Source organism: Photinus pyralis, unplaced genomic scaffold, assembly GCF_008802855.1.
Source record: "Photinus pyralis isolate 1611_PpyrPB1 unplaced genomic scaffold, Ppyr1.3 Ppyr1.4_LG7, whole genome shotgun sequence".
Lineage (NCBI taxonomy): Eukaryota > Metazoa > Arthropoda > Insecta > Coleoptera > Lampyridae > Photinus > Photinus pyralis.
In genome coordinates, this window is record NW_022170738.1 from 8,713,484 (window position 1) to 8,734,562 (window position 21,079).

At 37.9% G+C, this 21,079-nt stretch overlaps 1 protein-coding gene across 13 annotated transcripts in view; it reads left to right on the forward strand.

Annotated features, from left to right (window-relative positions):
• LOC116176595 (RNA-binding protein Musashi homolog Rbp6) overlaps positions 1-21,079 on the forward strand; it is a 207,854-nt gene that overhangs the window by 90,997 nt on the left and 95,778 nt on the right. For all 13 annotated transcript variants that reach the window (XR_004146472.1, XR_004146471.1, XR_004146470.1 and 10 more), the window contains exon 3: positions 14,096-14,144. Coding sequence is in view for 10 of the 13 variants with exons in the window: in XM_031495231.1 (XP_031351091.1) it covers positions 14,096-14,144 (49 nt within the window). In the remaining 3 variants the exon portion in view is untranslated. The remainder of the gene's footprint in view (positions 1-14,095; positions 14,145-21,079) is intronic.

Below are 21,079 nucleotides of genomic sequence, written 5' to 3' on the forward strand. Positions count from 1 at the left end.
GGTTATTTCAAATTCGGGGTAATAATAAATTATCGAGGTGCGATTTCTATGCACCGATTTAGTAAGTTTGTTCACAACGGCGTCCCAAGTAAAGCTAAATTTGGAATAACAAAAAATTGCGATATTGTAGAAATTTTAATTAAAATTGGTTCGAGTTGATAATTGTAATTTTTTTTGTGGTGGAGGAATTTTTGTCTGTTGGACATTTGTAAAATTACTCCTGGGGTAATGAAAAAGTTGGTATTATAACTATACAGGATGGATCTAAATATGAGACCTAAATGTGCAAAGGCATCTCTAATAATCCAGAATACAAAAGTATGAATGGGCAATTGGGATTTATTATTAAAGTTGAAGGTTGAATTATATGGCCAAAGTTTTGAGGTGCGGCTGCTTAAAATTGTTTGGGTGAAATTTATTCGGTTCGTAGCGCCGGAGGGGCCCAAAATCCTGCCAAAATGAAACTAAAAATGAAAGACCTTACGAGTTTGCACTTTGCAGGGTTCCTAGTCTATTGAAGTTGATGGGGATTTTAATACAAACCTTTCCCTATTTAGGAATACTTATTGACCAGGAACTTGCAAAACATTTCGTTATCAAACACACATTATTTAAGGCATTTTATTTTTGATACTTTACATTCACAATGGTTTCAGATGGGCTAAGGGGTGAGCAAAACATTTATTCTTCTTCCTCCATGTAAAGAAAAATACAGATGTTTTGCACTTTGTGTGCTTTCATTGTATCAATGCGACGAAGTTTTCATAAACTTTCCAATATCATAAGTTTGGGATTTTCCGCTGGCGTCATCTGTGATTAGTAATTTTCGCGTTCAAAACGTACATCATATTTAATTTACCAACTTCGGTAACGGTATTTCGATCAATAATTTATTAGCTATAATACCGCAAATTTCACTATATTCCATTGCCCATTTCTGCTAGTTTAGTTAGACTTACAGCCTGTAACATAAATTATTTAATCTACTCCCAGATTTGTAAGCCCTGACGGAGGTATTTCGAATGTAACGTCAAGTTGAAGATTAGATCCTCGTAAATGCCCATCCCGTTCGCTAGCGTAATTGCGGACGTCCGTGAAAATTTGAGTCGAACTATTACCGAAAAAACGCGCGCTAGAGGAAGGGGGAAGGGGGGGGTGAAACGTTCATCATTTGATCAAAAAAATTCAGTGGCACATGCCACCCGCATATTATTTAGATATTGCTAGGGTTGCCTTCCAGAATGACAGGTTGGAAGTGAGGGTTTATAAAATATTCATCCCCTTTCACAATTTAATATGGATTTTCAACTTCTGTGTTGACCTGGATTTCTAGTTTACACATACAAAAACGGGTCTTCATTACTTTCCCGTCAACTCAAACTCAAAGTACTTATCCCCCGTTCTGTGTGTCCTACAAAGACTTTTAACTCGTATCAGAATTTACATTTCAAATTGGGAAGAAAAAAAGCTTTGATTTCTGATTACCGTGATTTAAATTTGGACTTTTTATTGTAGGACGGGGATGTTTAAGTCATGAACTCGAGGGGCGGTTTACGTTACGTTTACAAATTGTCTCCTTAAAAAGTTTGAAGTAATTTCAGTTCTGCTCTATAGCTATTATGTGGCTGAAGTATATATGGGTGATTCGAAAAACATTGGCGAAACTAAAAGTTGGAAGTACGGTCGTGTAGAAGTGTTAAGAAGTAGAATTTCTAAAGTTTGTAGTGAATTACCTGCCACTGGTGTTGAGACTGGTAATTTATCAGAGACCCCGAGCAAATACGCAGCTCGAGAGGAAGTCAACTGGAAAATAGCTTAACAACGACATGCATACAAAATGTATTCCACGTCATTATTATTATTTCATTATTACCTTTCTACGGGAGATAAAAATACGCAGCTTTAAGTGTTTCGCCCGCAGCTAATTTCATGCTTTGATTTTAATTTCACGAAACAACAAGTCGCGTAGAAGACTTCGACCGAAATCCAGGGCGGGAGGAGGTATACGGGAATTAAGGATGGTGGTTTAATGGCACAAATTTCACGTTTGGTTAGACAGAAGATATAACTAAGTTAGGATTAATATCAGATTTAACGTATGGATGCTGAAACATGTTTACTCTAAAGCCGGCGAATTTAATTAAACAATTCAAATTCGGCTCGGATTATTATTATTATTACCTCTGTGTACTAATTGGTCAATTTGGATTTTCAGAGTTTAGTTTTTACTGCTTCTATAAATAGTTAATGACTGTTTCTCAAAGTTTTAGTCACCGATTAGGCACTACTGCCGCTATCTATCCGATGCCAAGCGCCGACTTTAAATTTTATTTACTTTTCTTCTTTGTCGTGAGCAAAGTCGTTGCATGACATACAGAAACCTATTGAGATTTGGTAGAAAATTCGCGTGCACTTCAAACGTTTTCTCAAATTGAGATTCGAAACTATTAGTTAAACTTTCCTCTATGATCTTAATATAGCATTTGTACCTGGAACATCGCGACATTTTTAGAAATCGAAAGCAGACCTGGCACAATTCAAAGGTTCTTCACTTTTTCTCGTTGTAAAATTAGCAAATCCTGTAAAACAATTCGCCAAAGAACTTCCGGAACATTCAGAGCGAAGATTGTAGTGTTCTCTACACTTATTAGGGCATTGTGCGCTGGTGCACCATCCTGTTGTAATCAACAGTTTCAAAAAAATTGTTGCCCTCGGTTTCTTTGACCCAAAGTTTGTAATTTTTAAATGCAACACTCTGTATATTTGTTTTTGTTTACTGCAGACTTTACCCCTCAACTCTTTTCCATTGACCAGCAAATGGCCATATAACTGCAGTATAATGAAAGTAATTCAATAAATTATTGTCCACATACAACACACTGTTTTCCACGTTTTATTTACGACTCTACTAATTTGACGCACAGTTTTGGTTTAGCGCGTAATGATGAAGTTGTTCGGTCAGCACATTTCCTTTCGTATTTGAAGGACGTCTTTATTTACCTTATTTTTCCCAAAATATAATTTTAGCCTCCAAATTAAACTCGGTCTTCACACCGAAAAAAATTTTCTTTAATTGCCTTTTTTTAATGAAGTAACTAGCTAACTAGATCTCTCCTCCTCGCTCGTTGAAAGATTCCATTTGTTATTTTTTTCAAAACTGAATGATCCCCTCTAATTACTGAGTTGTTTCCTACACCCACAAATGGCATTCTCTTTCAAAATGGACATACTTAATTTTTCTATTAGTTAGTGTCTTTTTTACTACCTATCCAATATTTACTAAAGCAATACTATTGTATTTCCATGTAAAGTAATTGAATTTGCAACGGATCACCGCTGACGTGCCGCCTTAAGTAATAAAAAGGAGTTTAATTTTACTACATCAAGGAGGAAGTAAGTAAATTTTGTGATGCGTACAGGGTTAAATATTAGCGTTACTTCTGCCTTATTAGCACAGTTTAATTTATTTGTAAAGAGGTAGCTTTTAATCTCACTTTGGCCGGTTGGCGTGTATTAACTATTGGGGTTGCTCGGAAAGTCATTTCGTTTTGTGTGGTGAAAATGAAAGACGAATTTTTTAAAGTGTATAAACATTTTATTAAATTATATATTCTCCATTTTTGTCCAATACCTTTTGCCATCTTTCGGGAAGGAGATTGATTCCACGCTCAGAAAACTTCTGGTCTTTGCTGGCAAAATACTGGTTCAAGTGAAATTTGACGTCTTGATTTGAGGTGAAGGTCTTCCCGTCCAAAAATTTTGCAGAGACCGGAACAAGTAGTAGTCTGAAGGTGCCAAATCTGGAGAATATGGTGGGTGTGGTAGTACATCCCATTCAAGCTGTAAAAGCTTTTGGCGGGTTACCAAACTTGTGTGAGGTCTCGCACTATCGTGGTGGAACACTACACGTTTTCTATTGACCAATTCTGGCCTTTTCTGTTTAAGTGAATCGTTCAATGACCACAATACACTTCAGAATTATTCGTGGTATTGTCCGGTAGAAGCTCAAAAAAAAAACTATCCCTTTGAAATCCCACCAAACAGATAGCATAACCTTTTTTTGGGGAATATCGGCCTTCGCAAGTGGTTTGAGCTGGTTCACCTTTTTTACTCCATGATCTCTTCCGCTTAACATTTTTGTAAACAACCCATTTCTCGTCGCCAGTAATGATACGCTTCAAAAATGGATCATTTTCTTGACGTTTGAGAAGCAAATCACAGTCGTTCGCTCTGTAAGAACATGTGGAACCCATATATTAAGTTTTGAAATAAAACCAAGACGTTTCACGTGATGATGAACGGTCGAATTCGATAAATGTATCCTCTCAGCAATCTCACGAGTTGTTATTTGACTGTTTGCATCTACCAATGCCTTTATTTCGTCTCCATCGGCTTCAACGGGTCTTCCAGAACGTGGTGCATCTTTAAGATCGAAATTGCCGGAACGAAATTTTGCAAACCAATTTTGGCATTGCCGTTCGGTCAGTACATCTTCTCCATACACATCGCATAATTTCCGCCTTGCCTGAACTGCATTTTTACCTTTTCGATAGTAAAAAAGTAAAATATGCCGAAAATGCTGATTTCGATTTTCCATCTTTGATAGGGCACCAAACAAAAACTATGGCAAAGAATCAAACAAAACTTTTACCATACAAGCATTACTATGTCAGCTGTCAAAATATTTAATGTTTATGCGGCTTAAGTGTAAAATTGGCTGTGAAACAATACAATTAGGTTCTCTGTTGAAGAAAAACGAAATTACTTTCCGAACAACCCGATACATGATGTGAGGTCGGCGACATCTGGGGGCCATCCCCGAGCGTGTTATACTTACGTGGTGATTTCTTCTATCTTCTTCTACAGTTTTGGTCTGATTGTTGTTGTCGAAAAGATCTTGTAAACGTGCACAACTCCTGCGTGACGAATTTTGCTTTTTTTTCCTAGGGGCGAAATTAACTACCTTTTGCAAGGCACGCGTTTTCGAGGGGGTAGTATAATAGAATATAATAGAATACTAATCTACTGCGCTGAATCTCACATGAGGAACTTTTTCTTATTAATATTATTATATTATTAATTTTGGTGCGTAGAATCGTCTAATCTAAACAATTCGTACTTTTTCGATCAGACTTCTCAATCAAAAGTTATAGACTAGAAACCAATTTCGAAAAAAAAATTCAAAGGGCTGTAACTTTGGAACTAGTAGCCCAATCTTGGAACTGTTTGAAATTATGGATTCTACAGGCCACATTCTATAAGAAAATTTTTTTTCCGGGTCGATCTGAGACAATTTTTTGTTCGGGGCTCAAAAAAAGGCAGTGTATAACCTTCCTTTTTTACCAAAAATCGACTACACCAAAATTTCTCGGGAAAACACCTTTTCTTATTAATTTTGGTGCGTAGAATCCAAAACAATTCGTACTTTTTCGATCAGACTTCTCAATCAAAAGTTATAGACTAGAAACCAATTTCGAAAAAAAGTTCAAAGGGCTGTAACTTTTGAACTAGTAGCCCAATCTTGGAACTGTTTGAAATTATGGATTCTACAGGCCACAATTTATAAGAAAATTTTTTTTCCCGGTCGATCTGAGACAATTTTTTTTTCGTGCCTCAAAAAAAAGCAGTGTACAACCTTCCTTTTTTACCAAAAATCGACTACACCAAAATTTCTCGGGAAAACACTTTTTCTTATTAATTTTGGTGCGTAGAATCCAAAACAATTTGTACTTTTTCGATTAGACTTCTCAATCAAAAGTTATAGACTAGAAACCAATTTCGAAAGAAAATTCAAAGGGCTGTAACTTTTGATCTAGTAGCCCAATCTTGGAACTGTACTTTTGAACGTATTCGAATACCTTTGGAAGTATTCGAATACTTTTGAAAGTATTCAAATACATTCTAAAGTACACTTATTTTTTTAAGTATATAGGTAGGAACCTCCCCCCCCCCCCCCCCCCAATAACATGGGTTCCAAGGTGTCCTTTACGAGGTAAAGTTCGCACTTGAATAAAGCTATAAAAATTGGCACATGCACTCTTTGACTCATTTTAGTATCTAAGCACCCAGACTATTCAACTGATTATAGGGGGTTGGCCCTCCTTTTTTTGGAATAAAATTTCGACTTTTCGAAATCAACTTGAAGTTTGTTAACAAACATTTTTTATTTGGTCTACGGTTAGCTCATAGATTTTGCGGTGACGTACTTACTGAAAATGTCTCCTTTTCTATGTTTCTTAAAATCGACTTCAAAACCTGCTTTTCTGAAGTACTTACTCGTGCAATTAAAACATAAACCGACCATAAAAACCTTAATTTTTCCATAAATAAATTATCGGTACCTCATATAAAAAATGTCCTGCAGATAACAATGTTCATACCGAAATTCGAAGAATCTGAAGAATTAAAATAATGTGAAGTTCGAAAGAACTTCAGAAGGTGTATAATTAGCAACCAAAAATAGAAAGGATTCGAAAAAACCGACCCGTAAAAATGGGGAGAATTTGAAAAGTTAAAGGAATTCGAACAATATATACAATTCGCCGAGCGTTGTGGATCTGAAGAATTTGAAAAATCTGCAGAATTCAAAGAAACGGAAAAAATGGAAAAGATCATCACGTTTGGGCCTTCTTAGTCTCAATTATTTGGTGAAGAATGACGCATTTAAGTTTCGCATTTTGTCATAATTACTTTTAACGAATAAGGCATAGTCCGACGGCGCAGGTAAGGGAAAGTTTGGGAGCGTCGTTTTACTCTCACTTAATTGATTAAGACTTTTAAGTAATCATTATAAAAGACTAGGAGGGGAAGAATTTATAAAAGGTTGAAGGTTCAATAGGAAAAATCGGAAGAATCTAGAAACGATAAAATCTGGGGACAGAAAGGGAATGGAAAAATTTAAAAAAAATACTCAGAAATGAACCCTACGGTAAATGAAGCTAAAAATATTTCCTTAAATGTCAAATATTTGGATAACCATCTGTTTTTGGCAAAGTACGACATTCCCGAATTCCACTCTAATGGCATGCTTCGGTTGTTAAAAAATTGATTGCATGTGCATACCAGTAATTACAGTTATCACCTGAAATAACTTAAAGTCAACATCGAGAACGTGAATTAAGTTTACATAAGCGCGCGGTAGGGAGCGAATATTTCAGACAAATACACACGAGCTACCCCCAAGTGATCATAAACTTTGTAAGTACACACCGATATAAATTAAAGCAAAACGTCGCGGCGTCGCCGCATCGCGTCCCTCTTTTCCATGACTCGCCGCTTTAATTCGAAAACGTTTCAGTTCTAATCGTAGGTAATAACATGAAGAAATTCGAATAGTTTTAGGTTATAGGTCGACGATCCCCCCCGTACTAGGAGCTTCCCAGCTGGCGCTGCTCATGTTTGCATGCAATATTGCTCGAAATTCAATATAGCCACGAAACCTCCACCTCTCTCTCGAGTTCTGCCTCACGTAAGAAAAGATAACTTTCGGTTAATTACCTGGCGATCTTAATTTGGGGAGATCCCCTCTCTTTTCCTATTCGATTAGAAGAATATGTCCGCTTGAAAAAAAGTTTTGCTTTATGACATGCAAATGAGATAGATTTATATGCGAGAGCCCGAGATAAACTTATCCGAAGATCTCATGGAGATATGATATAGAACTTAGATCGGCGTAATCGTTTTTAGATAACTTTCGTTCGGGAAAGAGGCTCTCGAGTTTTTTTTTCCAAAGTCATAAACATGGCGTGCGCTGCCGCTCCGTCATGAGTTATAACAGTGTCAGTCTCAAGTTTACGCAATCTGTTTTGAGCCCTTTTTACGCAAATACGGGCTATTTCTGTGCGAAGGTAATGTAACATGCAAGACCGTGACGAAGTACCGTCTCGCGCTGAAATATGAGATCTTATCGTCGATATTTATATTTTCGAGATCAAAAAAAACGTTTTGCGACGAATCTTGATTGGAATCGCGAATTCGTTATGCATTTCCTCGCTCCCGTTTTGTGCGAATTTTGTCAACAAAGCGCCCACCCCAAAAAATTGAATATTTTAACTTTTAGTTTACACAAGTTTCGCCTGTGCATATAAACAAAATTTCGAATAAGGCTGCACGGCGAGTATTTCCATACTAACAGTTATTTGAAAAACTGAATCAAATATTTACAATTCAAATTTGGGAAACTATTCAAATCCATGCAAAAACGTCGACGACGACGACGACGTCGACGTCGTGACACTCATTTGGGAAGATATTTTGTAATAAGGCGGAGAGGGATATTCATTAAATTTTGTTCTCGAATTTTTCAAGTGCCTTCAAATTTGTGTTTATCGAATTGATTTGGGTGCGCTTCTCGTCCTCCGTAATTTCGATACATCGATTTAATTAAAATTAAAAATTAATATCTTTCTGATTTAACTGGATCAGTTTTCGTACAAATAGACCAAGTGCAAAAATAAAACGGTGTTGATTAGAGATTAATTAGAAAAACGTTGCACTCAAGTGTGTCTATACTTTATTTTCAGTAAGGTTGAAGAAAACTCTTAAAACTTCCCCATACTTCAGTAACTGAACTGCATCCTACCCTAGCCTACCCAACTGTCGATTTACCCCAAAGAAGAACTTGAATTCAACACTTTATTTTCGCTTATACTTCCATAAATTCTCGTGTCAGAAGAATATAATGTTCTGGATACATTTTTGTTTCTATATTTCATATACAGGATGGCGCATGTACAACGATCCACTATTAATATCTGAGGAATGATATGTGATATTGTCATGTGGTTTTTACTAAACAATGTCCATATAGGGATCGTGATTTTCATGTTATTATTAACTATTGTAATTAATGGGCGGTCCGCGGAAGGGTTGGTATTTTATGCAAGGGAAGTAGCTAATTGAATGGTTTAATTGTTGGTCAGAGCCCATTCCTAAGATGCGGTAAATCTATTGTAAACTCACCTTTTACCAAAAACGTTCGTCTGTAATCCACGCGTACGGTCATAAGGGGTGATATGGCAGCATTCAGTCTGACTGGTCCTCTTTCAATTCATAACTCACCGGGGGGGCCTGCAGCCTCAAGCTGGCGCTGAGCTCCCCTAGAGCTCCGAACACTTCGATTGGCGATCGGGGTGGAATACGTCGTTGGGTTAAGATTGAATTCATACCTATTTGAGAAAGGTTACGTCGTGCGCACGTGTATTATTAACGAGCTCCTAGAGAATTTTGCCATGTCTGTCCGTCTGTCCGCACGATATCCCGAAAACGAATGGACCAATTACAATGAAATTTTGCAGGTGAATCATTTATCAAATTTGTACATCGAAGTTCGTGAATTGGCAATGCAGATTAAAAAATAAAGCCCTTTTGACATCTCCGTTAGTTATGTATGAACCTTGCATGAATTTTTCAAAATCTACTACAAATAGCTTTAGTCATATAATACGCAATGCCAAGGCTATAGCGATACCCAAGAGCTCGTTTGCTATATTTGTTTACACATTTATTTTGGATACGCATCCCGCCTCGGCCATCTGACTAGGACCCTCGCCAACTAGATCGAACTATGTCTGTCATTGCCCTCCCTACGAACACATCTCCAGGTCAAACTTACCCCCGAACTCTTTTTGCTCGCAATGAAGTCTTTATTTTTCGTATTGGGTATTGGACACCAGGACCTATTCGAGGGAATAGGTCACTCAGCGATAAATAATCACCGGGAACTACCCGAGACCGGGTCCTAGGCTCATGCACATTATGCACTCTCCGAGCCTAGAAATGTATCCGGATATCAGCAAAGGGTTTTACCTAAGAATAGCCCAACAACAATAACACGACCACCACGATGGCCTGCATAATTCACTCGCCATCTGCACGTGGGGGACACTCACTTTCTAGGACTATTACGCCAAACTCACTAATACTTCCGATGCCTTAAAAGCCGCTAAAAGTACACCCAGAAACCCCAATTATTCACTCAACTCAACCGCCTGCCTCCAAATTCACATAAATCGATGGAAAAAATTGATCCAATCCCGCAAACGGCACCAAGACATTCCCCAATTTGCTTTCTGCAAGCCAAACCAAACGGACGTCTCGATTTTTTACCATCAAAACAATCAAACACAAATTTGGAATAATCCTTACCTTTACGAAGAAACGAATGGCTTAAATGGATTTCGCTCAACTGTACTGAAAAAATTACCGCGCGGCTCCAAATCCACATAAGTCGATGAAAAAACTGATCCAATCCCGCCAAAGACACCAAGACATTCCCCAATCTGTTTTCTGCAAGTCAAACCAAACGGATGTCTCGATTTTTAACCAATTCCCATCATGCAACAACTTTAGATGACAAGCAAATATCTCGAATCGTGCAGATTCCGAAAGCTAACCAAAATTCATACTGCGAGTAAAAATCATACTTGACAAAATCCCTACACCTAAAGTCAAAACTAACCGTTACAAACTACTGGGACACATGACATCCCTTGTAAAATTTGAAGAGGAGACAAAAAGACTACCGAATTGCAAATAAATTAGTGGTAGTTCCATTTGAAAAAAAAATAGTTATGGTGCTTTGGAATTCAGAAACTTGTTGATTGAATACCCTGTATCACTAATCCAACTTTTTCATTACCAAACCGAGGTCCTTTACTCGAATTAACATTATTGCTCAAATTCATCTCTAAACTTCAAAATACAAATTCGTTCGGCAAACTTCGTGGTGGATGGTGGTGATGTCATCACAAAACATTGCCAATCGCTCACGTGACTTTTTCAGACCTTTGGGAGAAATTTTATTACGGCGGTGTTCTCCAAGTCACCTTCAGTTTCTGAAAGAAAAAACTCGGAAGTAGATCCGCACGACCGTTTTCCCCCTCATACGGGGCCCGGAGTTGTAAAACTCGAAAATCGCCCTCTTCGAGAGCGACGGTCCGTGTTTCGTTGCTCCCAAACGAAGTTATCACTTTTAATTGCACTTCGGCAGAAAAACCCTCCTCCGCGTTCTCCACGATCTCTGAAAGCTTGGTGAAATCGCTAATAGTAGCTTTCAAGCTACAAATTTTTCCTTTTTTTGCCTTCACGGGCGGCAAAGGAATTTTCTCCACCTCATGGAAGTTGTGCCCGGTATTCCCCCCAACCCGAACTATCTCCGAGTCGCGAATTTTTAAGCGCACGCGCATCTCTTCGAGCACGCTCCCCAGCCGCTCAGTGGAACTTCCCAGGCGCCGCCGCCGCGCCGTTTCGGCTAAAGTAACGCGAATTTACATAAAAAATCCCTCAAAAATTTCATCAAAATCGGCTCCAAAAGAATTCCACGAATTCCAAGAGGCTTTAAGCCAGAATTGCACATTGGTTTGCGCCTCGGAAAAAATCAATAAATGAATAGCTTTCATTGCAGAGGTTAACAAATGACATTAAAACAACTGAAAATATACAGGGTGTTCTATTTTAACAGAAATTATTTATTTACACACAAAACAAATAAATTAGCGGTGTCTACTGGAAAGTAAATGCAGGAAAACGAAACAATATCCCCCGTTATAATTAATTACGGTATTACGCTGCATCGGTATGCATACTGGCATATCGCGCTATACAAATATATCCCGGGTCCGTCCCGCTCCCGATTCCGTTCCCGCATTGATGCGTCGATTTGAGTGGACCTTTAATCGGATGCTGTTTCTGGACCTCATTTAATCAGCTACCGCTAATTACACTTATTTAATTTGCCGGATAATATACAGGGGGTTCTATTTAAAAAAATGCAACTTTGATATACATCACCCTGTATAACAACTGCAATTTCGTTGAAAATATTTTTAGGTCCTTCAACATGCCTCGACAGTGAATTTTAAATATGCGCGTTAATAAACCCACAATCTTCCACTCACACACTAATGACCCACCCTTTGATGGTGGAAAAACTCCCTTTAACTGATAACTTGAAGACGTTAAAGAAAGGATTCTCTTCAGCGACAAATGCTCGATAACCACAACACTCGGAGTAAACCTCTAGGTAAACGTGAGAATAAGATTTCGCCTAACTCGATTTATTGTTCACTTTCATCACGACGTAAAGAAATTCTTTAAAGACTCTTTATTGCTTTTTTCTACACAACTTTACAATTAAACAAGACAGACTGTCTTTTCAAATACGACAATACACCAAAACAATCGGTACGGAATATCCTTCACTCGCATTATTTCGAAGTTGCTACGGCAATAATAATTAGAGCACTTTTCAATTTTGTTTCTTATTTTATCTTATTGTTAATATTTTTATTTCTTTTCTGTGATTCAATGTCTTGTAAAATCCGTGTTATATCTCTACCTACTAATAACCACAACATTATCGATTAAGTGGAATCATTATGGGTTAGATGGAAGAGCAGGGGTAGACTTTCTACTCCTGAATCTCGCCCCAGGCAGTGTATTTTTCGTGGCTAGCTAAAACAAAACCAATAAAGACCGTTATTATATTATTATAATACCTCCCCAGCTATTTTACTCCAGTACATGAAAATCTTATGATAGTAAAAGAAAAGTAATGTTGAATCTGTATTGCTGGGGGAGTATTCCATACCATCCAGTTCTACATTCCCGCCCAAAATATTTAGCGCTTTATAATTTTTAGAAAGGGGCCATCCAATGAGAGTCCTTATGGGTGAACGTTTTGTGGGAGCACGTAGCACCGGGAGGTTTGGAATACCCCTCAGCCATATCATCCCAGTATTTTGTGTGCAAAAAGGAATGTTGAATCTTTGTTCCTAGGGGTATTGCCCCAAGTATTCCATACCTCCTAGACCCGCCGGTATCCATTCTCTTCCAAAATATTGCAGTGATTTTCGAATCGAATTTGAGTCCTTAGGGGTGAACGTTTTGTGGGAGAATGTGGAATCGGGGTCTGGGGAGTTAGCCATACCGCCCTAGTATGAAAATCTTATGATAGTAAACAATGAATGTTGAAGCTTTTGTTGGGGGGGGGGGGGGGGGTGTTAATCCAAAATTGCTACATCAGGATCCCAGACCCGGGAGGTATAAGAAGTGCATTGACGAACACATCCTTACATATTCTGCTTTTCAAAAACTACGTTGAATTTACATAATGTAATAATTTTTTAGCCCTTCACAAAATTTCACAGAAAGTCAAAAAGGTTCAGAAGGTGCTTTCAGAAAGTGTCAGGTATCAAGACATTTCAAACAGTGGAGTTTCCAAGAATTTTGGTAGGATTTACGTTTTTCAAAGAGCACTTTCAGAAAATGTGAAGAACATTGGAGGATTTGACAGAGTTTTGGAAAGTTTCAAAAAATTCCATACAATTTGCATTTGCAGAGAAAAGATCAAAAAGTTTTACAGTGTTTCAGAGCAAAAAGCAACAAATTTCGGGAAGGATCATATTCAGAAAGAGTTGAAAAGCGTTTCAGGAGATTTTAAAGGGTTTCATTGGTTCCGTTTGTTCTTCTGAAAAAAAATCTTAAACCTTTCGAAATTTGTAAGAAAACTCGGGGGATTGTGAAAATGTTAAAGCTTCATGACATTTCAGAGAATTAGAGTATTTTAGTAAGATTCATTAAAAAAGATCAAAAGTTACAGAAATCTGTACTCTGCGTGGTTACAAAGTATAATCCACACAATTTTTTTACTCATTTTTCATGTGGCAAGTGTAGCACCAATTAACTATTAAAATTGTTCTTGAAAGCACCTTTGAAAACGTAACATGCTTTAAACACAGAGTTTCAATTAGAAATCGGGCAACTACAAACGATGCAGGGGTAGAAGAAAAATAGGAAGCGCGGCAATTGACATCTAAAGCCGTATTCGTCCGATTTATCAGGGGTCAATTACCCTTTTGTATGAATTTTAATTGATCGACAAAAATTGTATCGTTATGCCCGTAATGAACCCCTAAATATAGATGAATCATATTTCGAGAACGCTGAATTAATTATGGCGCTTCTCTCCCTTGGTGATGATGTCCGACACGTGTACTATACCTCGCATGATCTCTGAAGGTAGATGAGGTTGCATCCCCCCGCGATATTATTAATTAATGCAAGGCGTGATTTTGATGATTCGTTTTTGTTGCAGATTGAAGATGCGATGCTTATGTTCGACAAACAAACGAATCGACACAGAGGTAAGTCCTTTATCATTTTCGCAAAGTCGGCCAGTAGTTCGAAAAAGTTTGCGAGGGAGAAAAAAGCGCGCATAAATTATCCGGATTGGGATTAACTTAGAAAGATGGAAGGGGCCCAAAATTTCGACGCTCATTTTTCACAAGCTTTTATAATTAGACTCGCCCTCTTGTTGTTCCACGATACAAATTCGTCTTGGATGATCTTAACGTGTTAGGAAAGCGTAAACAATAACTTACGGCGGATAGAAAAACAAGAGCATCAATCAGAGTAATAATTCGAGATAATGACGTTTTATCGTACAAAAAAAGCAATACGTTGGGCTAAAGCCGTATGTAGAAAAAAGTAGGAAGCGGTATAATTCAATATCGACATAATCTTAAATTTGTAACAGGATTGTGGATTTGCCCATCCTTGGATGTTATATATCTCTGTCTTTGGCTTGATTTATTAGATATATAGATGTTTTTTTTTTGGTTTGGGGAAGCACTTTTTCTATTTCGAAAGGGCGCTAATACACATCTCGACTGGCATCATGATGATCATTTTCTTTTCCGTATGAGCCTCGCTAACTGGTAACGTTATAACTTTAGGGAAATTGTGTCTTCCGGCAAAAATTACCATAAAAGCTTCAGTTTCAATGGAATATATGCGATATTACCTTTACTTCCGTTCAAGCGTAAATTATAACCACATTTTACCTTTCTAACAAGCCAGACATTCTGCATTTCTAGCAGAATACCTGACACATGTGTGCTCATTAATTCGCGTTTTGTTACCGCATTTACGACGAAACTCGGTTGATTTGCGACAATGTTCTTTGTTCGTTTTTGTACTTTAATCTAAACAATCTCTCCCGCTAATAACATTTCGCTCCAATTCACGTTAAATACAAATCCTCAATAGCCTTTGCCGTCACAATGAAATTAATTAATGTAGAAATCTCGGTAATAGCTTACATGTACACGGGCACATTAGCTAAACTGCAGAGTTTCGCTGAAATATATGCACTCCGCATTGGTGTTTCATGATAACTGCACGGAAATTGTATTAATTATTAACCCCAACCTAATACTAACGTAGGTTTGTAAGGGCATTATCCGACGATTCCCCAGTTTGAATTCGCTTTAACTATGCCATTATCGTAACGCTCATTGCGATCCGGCTTAGATTTCGTCAGTTGTCTGCAGTCGGGGTTTTTGGGGGAAAAGAAATGCAAATTAAGATGAGAGCTCGATTCGAATCTCGATTTTGTGGTTACAATGTTGCAAGCAACTGCCGAATGGAGAAATGAAAATCTTTACGCTAGTCTCTTGGGGTCGGTGAAGTACCGATATCAAAGTATCCGATTTCTTAATATACAATAATTTTGTTCTCATTTTGGGCTATTTTTGGCAGTATCATAAAAGGTTTGTGCTCTTATGGTTTTCAAGTCATTTAAATTTTTGGAATGGGACTCCAACTTCACACCTAATCCATGTTGCGAGTGGCATTCTATTTATCTTTAATTTTGTACTCATTTTGTGCTGACGCCATATAAATTCTGTGCTTTTATTCATTAGTATCGGCTGCCTTAGTTACCATGGATACAATAAACAAAACAAAATCTCCATGGCCTACTATTCAAAAACCGTAAAAATAAGTTCTTTAAATTGGTTCGTAGCTATAATTAAAATCCATGTTGCGAGCATATTCATGATTAAAGCGCATTTTTGGTCATTTTGTCAGATTTTATTAGCGAAGTTTAAAATTTATTCATTAAGTCAATTGACGGTACGTCTTCATTTTGTAAAACAAATCGCAAAGTAAATAATAAGTTTTTATACTGGTACGCTATCTAACGGTAAAATTATAGACCTACCCATATAAACAAAATCTCACAAAATAACTCCATGCTTGCACATCTACACTATAGCAGAAAGCTTTTAGTGAAAATTTGAATTCTCTAGCTATTGTAGTTGTGGAGATCTAACGCGGACAGCCGGCCTAAAACGAATATAATAGCGTATTTTTTTCAAAAATGCGCTAAAAATATAGGTTGTGATACATTTAGGTATATTACCAGAAAAAAGAATGCAAAAAATTGACGATAAGATATACAGCGTGTTGCATTAAAAAAAACCCACATAGATCTCGGAAACTAGGAACTACGCTACTGGATTCTACGTAAAACTATCTAAAATAGGCAGTTTGTACAACAAAATGTACAAAATGTTCTCATATTAAATACCTTGTCCTATGCTTTTATCATTTCCAATGTTTCCGATGGTTGCTTGGATTGCGAAATCTGTGAATTTTTTAACTTGTAATTAGAAATCATACACTATCTATCCCGCCAAGAAATGATACAGTTGTTTAATGGCGGAAAAAAATAAAATGTCAGGAAAAAATGAAGGTTTAACATAAGATGGAGTATGTGTAAAATTGGATGGTAGAAGGCGAAACATCTTTTTAAACAAGCTGGAATCAAAACCCTAGTATATATTCAATCAGCAAAATTCCCTGAGAGTCAAAAAATATGGTTGCCATAGTTTTCCCTGCAGGAGTGACTTTAAACTTCTTGGGATGGCTGGAGCCTTAATACATTGCCCGTGACAAGTCGATTGCTAATTAAATCTGGTTCACCTCCATAGCGCATCAAGAATTGTTCACAGGTCTCTACGCGTACACGCAATCTTTGTCATCCCAAGATACTCGTGTAAAATCCTCCAGTAGAAAACACGACTGGGCGTCGGCGATTTGCAAATGAAGCGAGTTCAAGTTAATGTTTTCCCTTAACATCTCAGCATCAGATTAGGATTTGTGGTGCAAACAATTGTTCACCCAAGGCAGCCCAAGAATCTCTTCGATGTGGCCATCTTTTGTTTAACGAGGTTCAAATATTTTCCTTTCCTAGGGCCTAAACACACTGGATAGGTTTTTTGGGTTACATTTATTTGTACCTAAAGAAATTTAATGGGGATTTTATTAAACTGCAAACGCCGAAATTATAACAATTTTTTTTCAAGGAACTTTGCAAAACTGTCCGTTATTTATTGCCGATTTTAAAATGAATACGAAATGTGAATTTAGGTGATTTAGGTAAATGCGCAGTCGTACCACATGTGTCTAAACTTGTACCTGTACGTTTCTTATCTACATTTGTGCGTATTACAAGCGTTCGCGTCGTGTTTACTAAGCGCGTTTTGAATAATTGCGGTGCCGTTTAATTACGTTTTTCTTGGTTTTTGGACAATTCGTGTAGTTTTTGTACTGGAACTTGGTGCCCAATTCTCCTCTTATCTTGCTGAAATGAAATTAAGGTAAGCGTTTATGAAACTTTTGTCTGAACATTGATATACATGGTCACTAGTATCGAAATTACCGTTGAAAATCGCCAAATAGCAATTTTGGGATAGTCTTTTACCAATGGGTATAAAAAAACTAGGAAAAAACCTGCTAATAGGTTTCAAAATTGATATCGAGTTATTAATTTTGAAAAAGTACATGTTATTAGTGTAATTAGGCATTTCTTCAACGAATTCGCGTAATAAGTCACATTTTGGGTGAAATTTTGCACTTTGCTAAACGCGAAATCATGAATCATACTTGTTATTCGATCATTTCGGTAACTACGTCACGCCAGATGTACCGCAAACATGTACCTCTCGTAATCTCTTATCGTTAAAGCCTGCGTTGAGTGTTTTCCATAGAATATCAGTTCATTTTGAATTTTATTTAATGCGGTAATTACGTTCGTAAACGAAACTGGTCGAGGAAATAAGGGGTTGTAATCAACCCTTTGGCCATTGCCAGAATTAAAAAGCCAATTATTGGGCACAGTAGGTAGTTCTCCCGTGTAATAGGAGTAACACTAATTTTTATAGGACATATGAAAGAATAGTTGAAATTAGGTGAAATTTTGCCATTCTGTAGAAATAAGGGAATTTTAGAAAAAATAAGGTAATCTATTGTTAAAATTGTGGAATTTTTGTTGTCTGAAAGGTTTAGTGGCAATTTTTAGGCAATTAATAAGGCATTTTTTCTATATTACATGGGTTGTAAGATGACACCATCCCAAAAAGGTAAACTTTTCGTTTACACCTTGTATTCAGAAACAAGCGTAGCTAGATTGAGTCTGTTTGGGGTATTAAAAGTTTCACGAAAAAGTCGCACATTGTCGCGAAAGCCACAAGTCTGTTTCTTTAAAAACCGCTGAGATACACTGCATGATATTTCGATATTGGTACTCTAACTTTGCGGAACTTATCTCTTGATCCTCTTGATGTATGAAAAAGTTGGTGTAACTTCGTGGTTTCCCCAAGTACATGCTGGACTACGGATTGCATTCAATTCATTGCATCGTCTCCGGTACCATATTATGTGGGTATCTAATGAAATGTTGGAGGTTTTCCAAAAATATACATTAATATTCCAAATCCACAAGCCCCTATAAGTGTATTTTGTCTTACCCGTTACTGTTCCTGTTCTAAAATTGCCAATTTTTCTTATGGGAGGACTCGGTCTTATGAGACAGCCGCCTTTTGGCAGGGCCGTAACTTTTTTGGTAGATTAGATATTTTTGTTTATTTAAATCTACCAAGGGGTGATGCATTGGATTCACCTAAAGGATTGGAGTCTTATTATGGAATCTATTGTGGCAATGGTAATATAAGTAGAGTATGAGTGAAAATGAATTTTTAACCAAAAATTTAGATGCGCCGTGTACATGGCCACGATCCGATGATTGTAAGGCGAAATCAGTACTTGAGGTATATCAGCAATATTGGAGGAATATGTGGGGAGTATAGGCAGTGCAGTATTGACAGTAACTGTGTACAACATTGTGACCATTGGATAACCCCTCGATATAAAGTGCATAATATAACCCCTTCTCGGTTTAAAAAGAACAATTTTTTTGTGAGATTACTCGCTGCTAACTGACAACCATCTATTGCCAGGCTTGTAACTGTAACTGTAACAGTTTTTTGTTTCTTCAGTTTGATTTGTAAAATGCCCAAATAAAGACATTATCATTATCTTCTAATACGTATAGCTGCAGGAAAAGGAAAAGTAAATCTTTCTCTCCTTTCCCTCCGCTAATACTCTCCTGCATACTTCTTCTTTTCGGAGTCCACAATCCTAGGATCGGTTGGACGCAGCCCCCCTCCGCTAATACTCTCCTGCATACTTCTTCTTTTCGGAGTCCACAATCCTAGGATCGGTTGGACGCAGCCCCCCTCCGCTAATACTCTCCTGCATACTTCTTCTTTTCGGAGTCCACAATCCTAGGATCGGTTGGACGCAGTCCTCCACTCTTCCCTATCCTGCGCTAATCTTTTCTCTTCTACATTACTACTCTTGCCTACGTCCCTAACTATTAGGTCTATGTATCTAAGCCTCTTCTGTTGTCCTACCCCTCTCTTGCCCTCTGCCGTACCTTCTATAGCTAGCTGAACTATCTAGTCTATCTAGTTCTATCTTAGTTTTGTCTTCCCTGCCTATCGTCCAGGTTTCGCACTCGTATAGAGGTGTACGTTTTTAGCAGCCTAATTCCTATATTTATCCTGGATCTTAGCAGGACTCGGTTTTGTTCAAATCCTGGATTTTATATCTTCCTTGCTACGATTATCTTGTGCAACCTAGCTGCTTAAATAGCAAAATTCCTTTACATGCTTTAATTTAAAGTGTCGTTTCCAATTCGGATCTTTGTCTTTTCCTTATCCTCTCTTTTCGCGCATTTCATTACTTTTGTAATAAGGTTAAATATTCCCGGCAACAAAGCGCATCCCTGTCTAACCACCCTGTGTACCTTGGCCTCCGCCTCCTCTCACCCTCTACGTTAATCACCCCTCTCTGTTCCTTCTAGAGGTTGTAACTCACCCACCTATCTTTATATCCAGCATACTAAGACACGATTATCTTCTAATAGTTGTAGGAAAAGGAAATCTTACTTTTTCACCACCACCCCCCGGACCCTCCGGTTCTACATTTCCCCAAAAAATCGTGTAGTCCCCTTACCACTTACACCATAATTTTTGGAAAGTGTCCTTAATACTGTACGGTTTGAGTAAGATCGTACCACCGAGGGGTATGGAATACCCCCCAGCATACGAAGACATTATTATTATTTTTTAATAGCTGTAGGAAAAGGAAAACTAAATCTTTCTTTTCCCTAGGTGGTATTCCATGCCCCCTAGACACTCCGGTTCTACAGTCCCCCATGAATCGTTTATTGCCTTTAGCGCTGAGCCGCTTGAGAAATAACCTAGCATCGGGGGCTTCTGGGTATACCCCCCAGCCAATCCTCCTCAGGATACGAGGACACTATTATTTATCTTCTAATAGCTGTAGGAAACGGAAATCTTTTTATTCCTCCTCCGTTTAATTTTCCCCAGTAAATCGTTTAATCTTTACACCATAATTGTTTGAAAGTGTCCTTAGTGCCGAACGGTTTTAGAAAGAACGTGACATCGGGGCTCTTAGGGGTATGGAATACCCCCCCCCCTTCTCTAGCCAATACGAAGACACTATTACGTATCTTCTAATAGTTGTAAGAAAAGGAAATCTTTTTTTCCCTTGGGAGACCCCTCCGTTTTACATTTCCCCGTAAATCGTAGAATCCCTTTAGCACTTACACCGTAATTTTTCGAAAGTGTCCTAGGGCAGAACCGTTTGAGAAAGAACATGGCACCGTGGGATCTGGGGGGTATGCAACACTCCAGCCCTCTACCACTTATATCATAATTTTTTGAAAGTGTCCTTAGCGCGCTGAACGGTTTGAGAAAGAACGTGCCCCCGGCGGGTCTGGGGGGTATGGAATACTCCCCAGCCAATACTCCCCAGCATACGAATATACTATTAATTATCTACCCCGCTGGACCTAGCCCCCCCACCATTGTGAATTAATTTAAGAATGGTATCCCATTTATGAGCTATTTAGGAGCTTTTCATATCG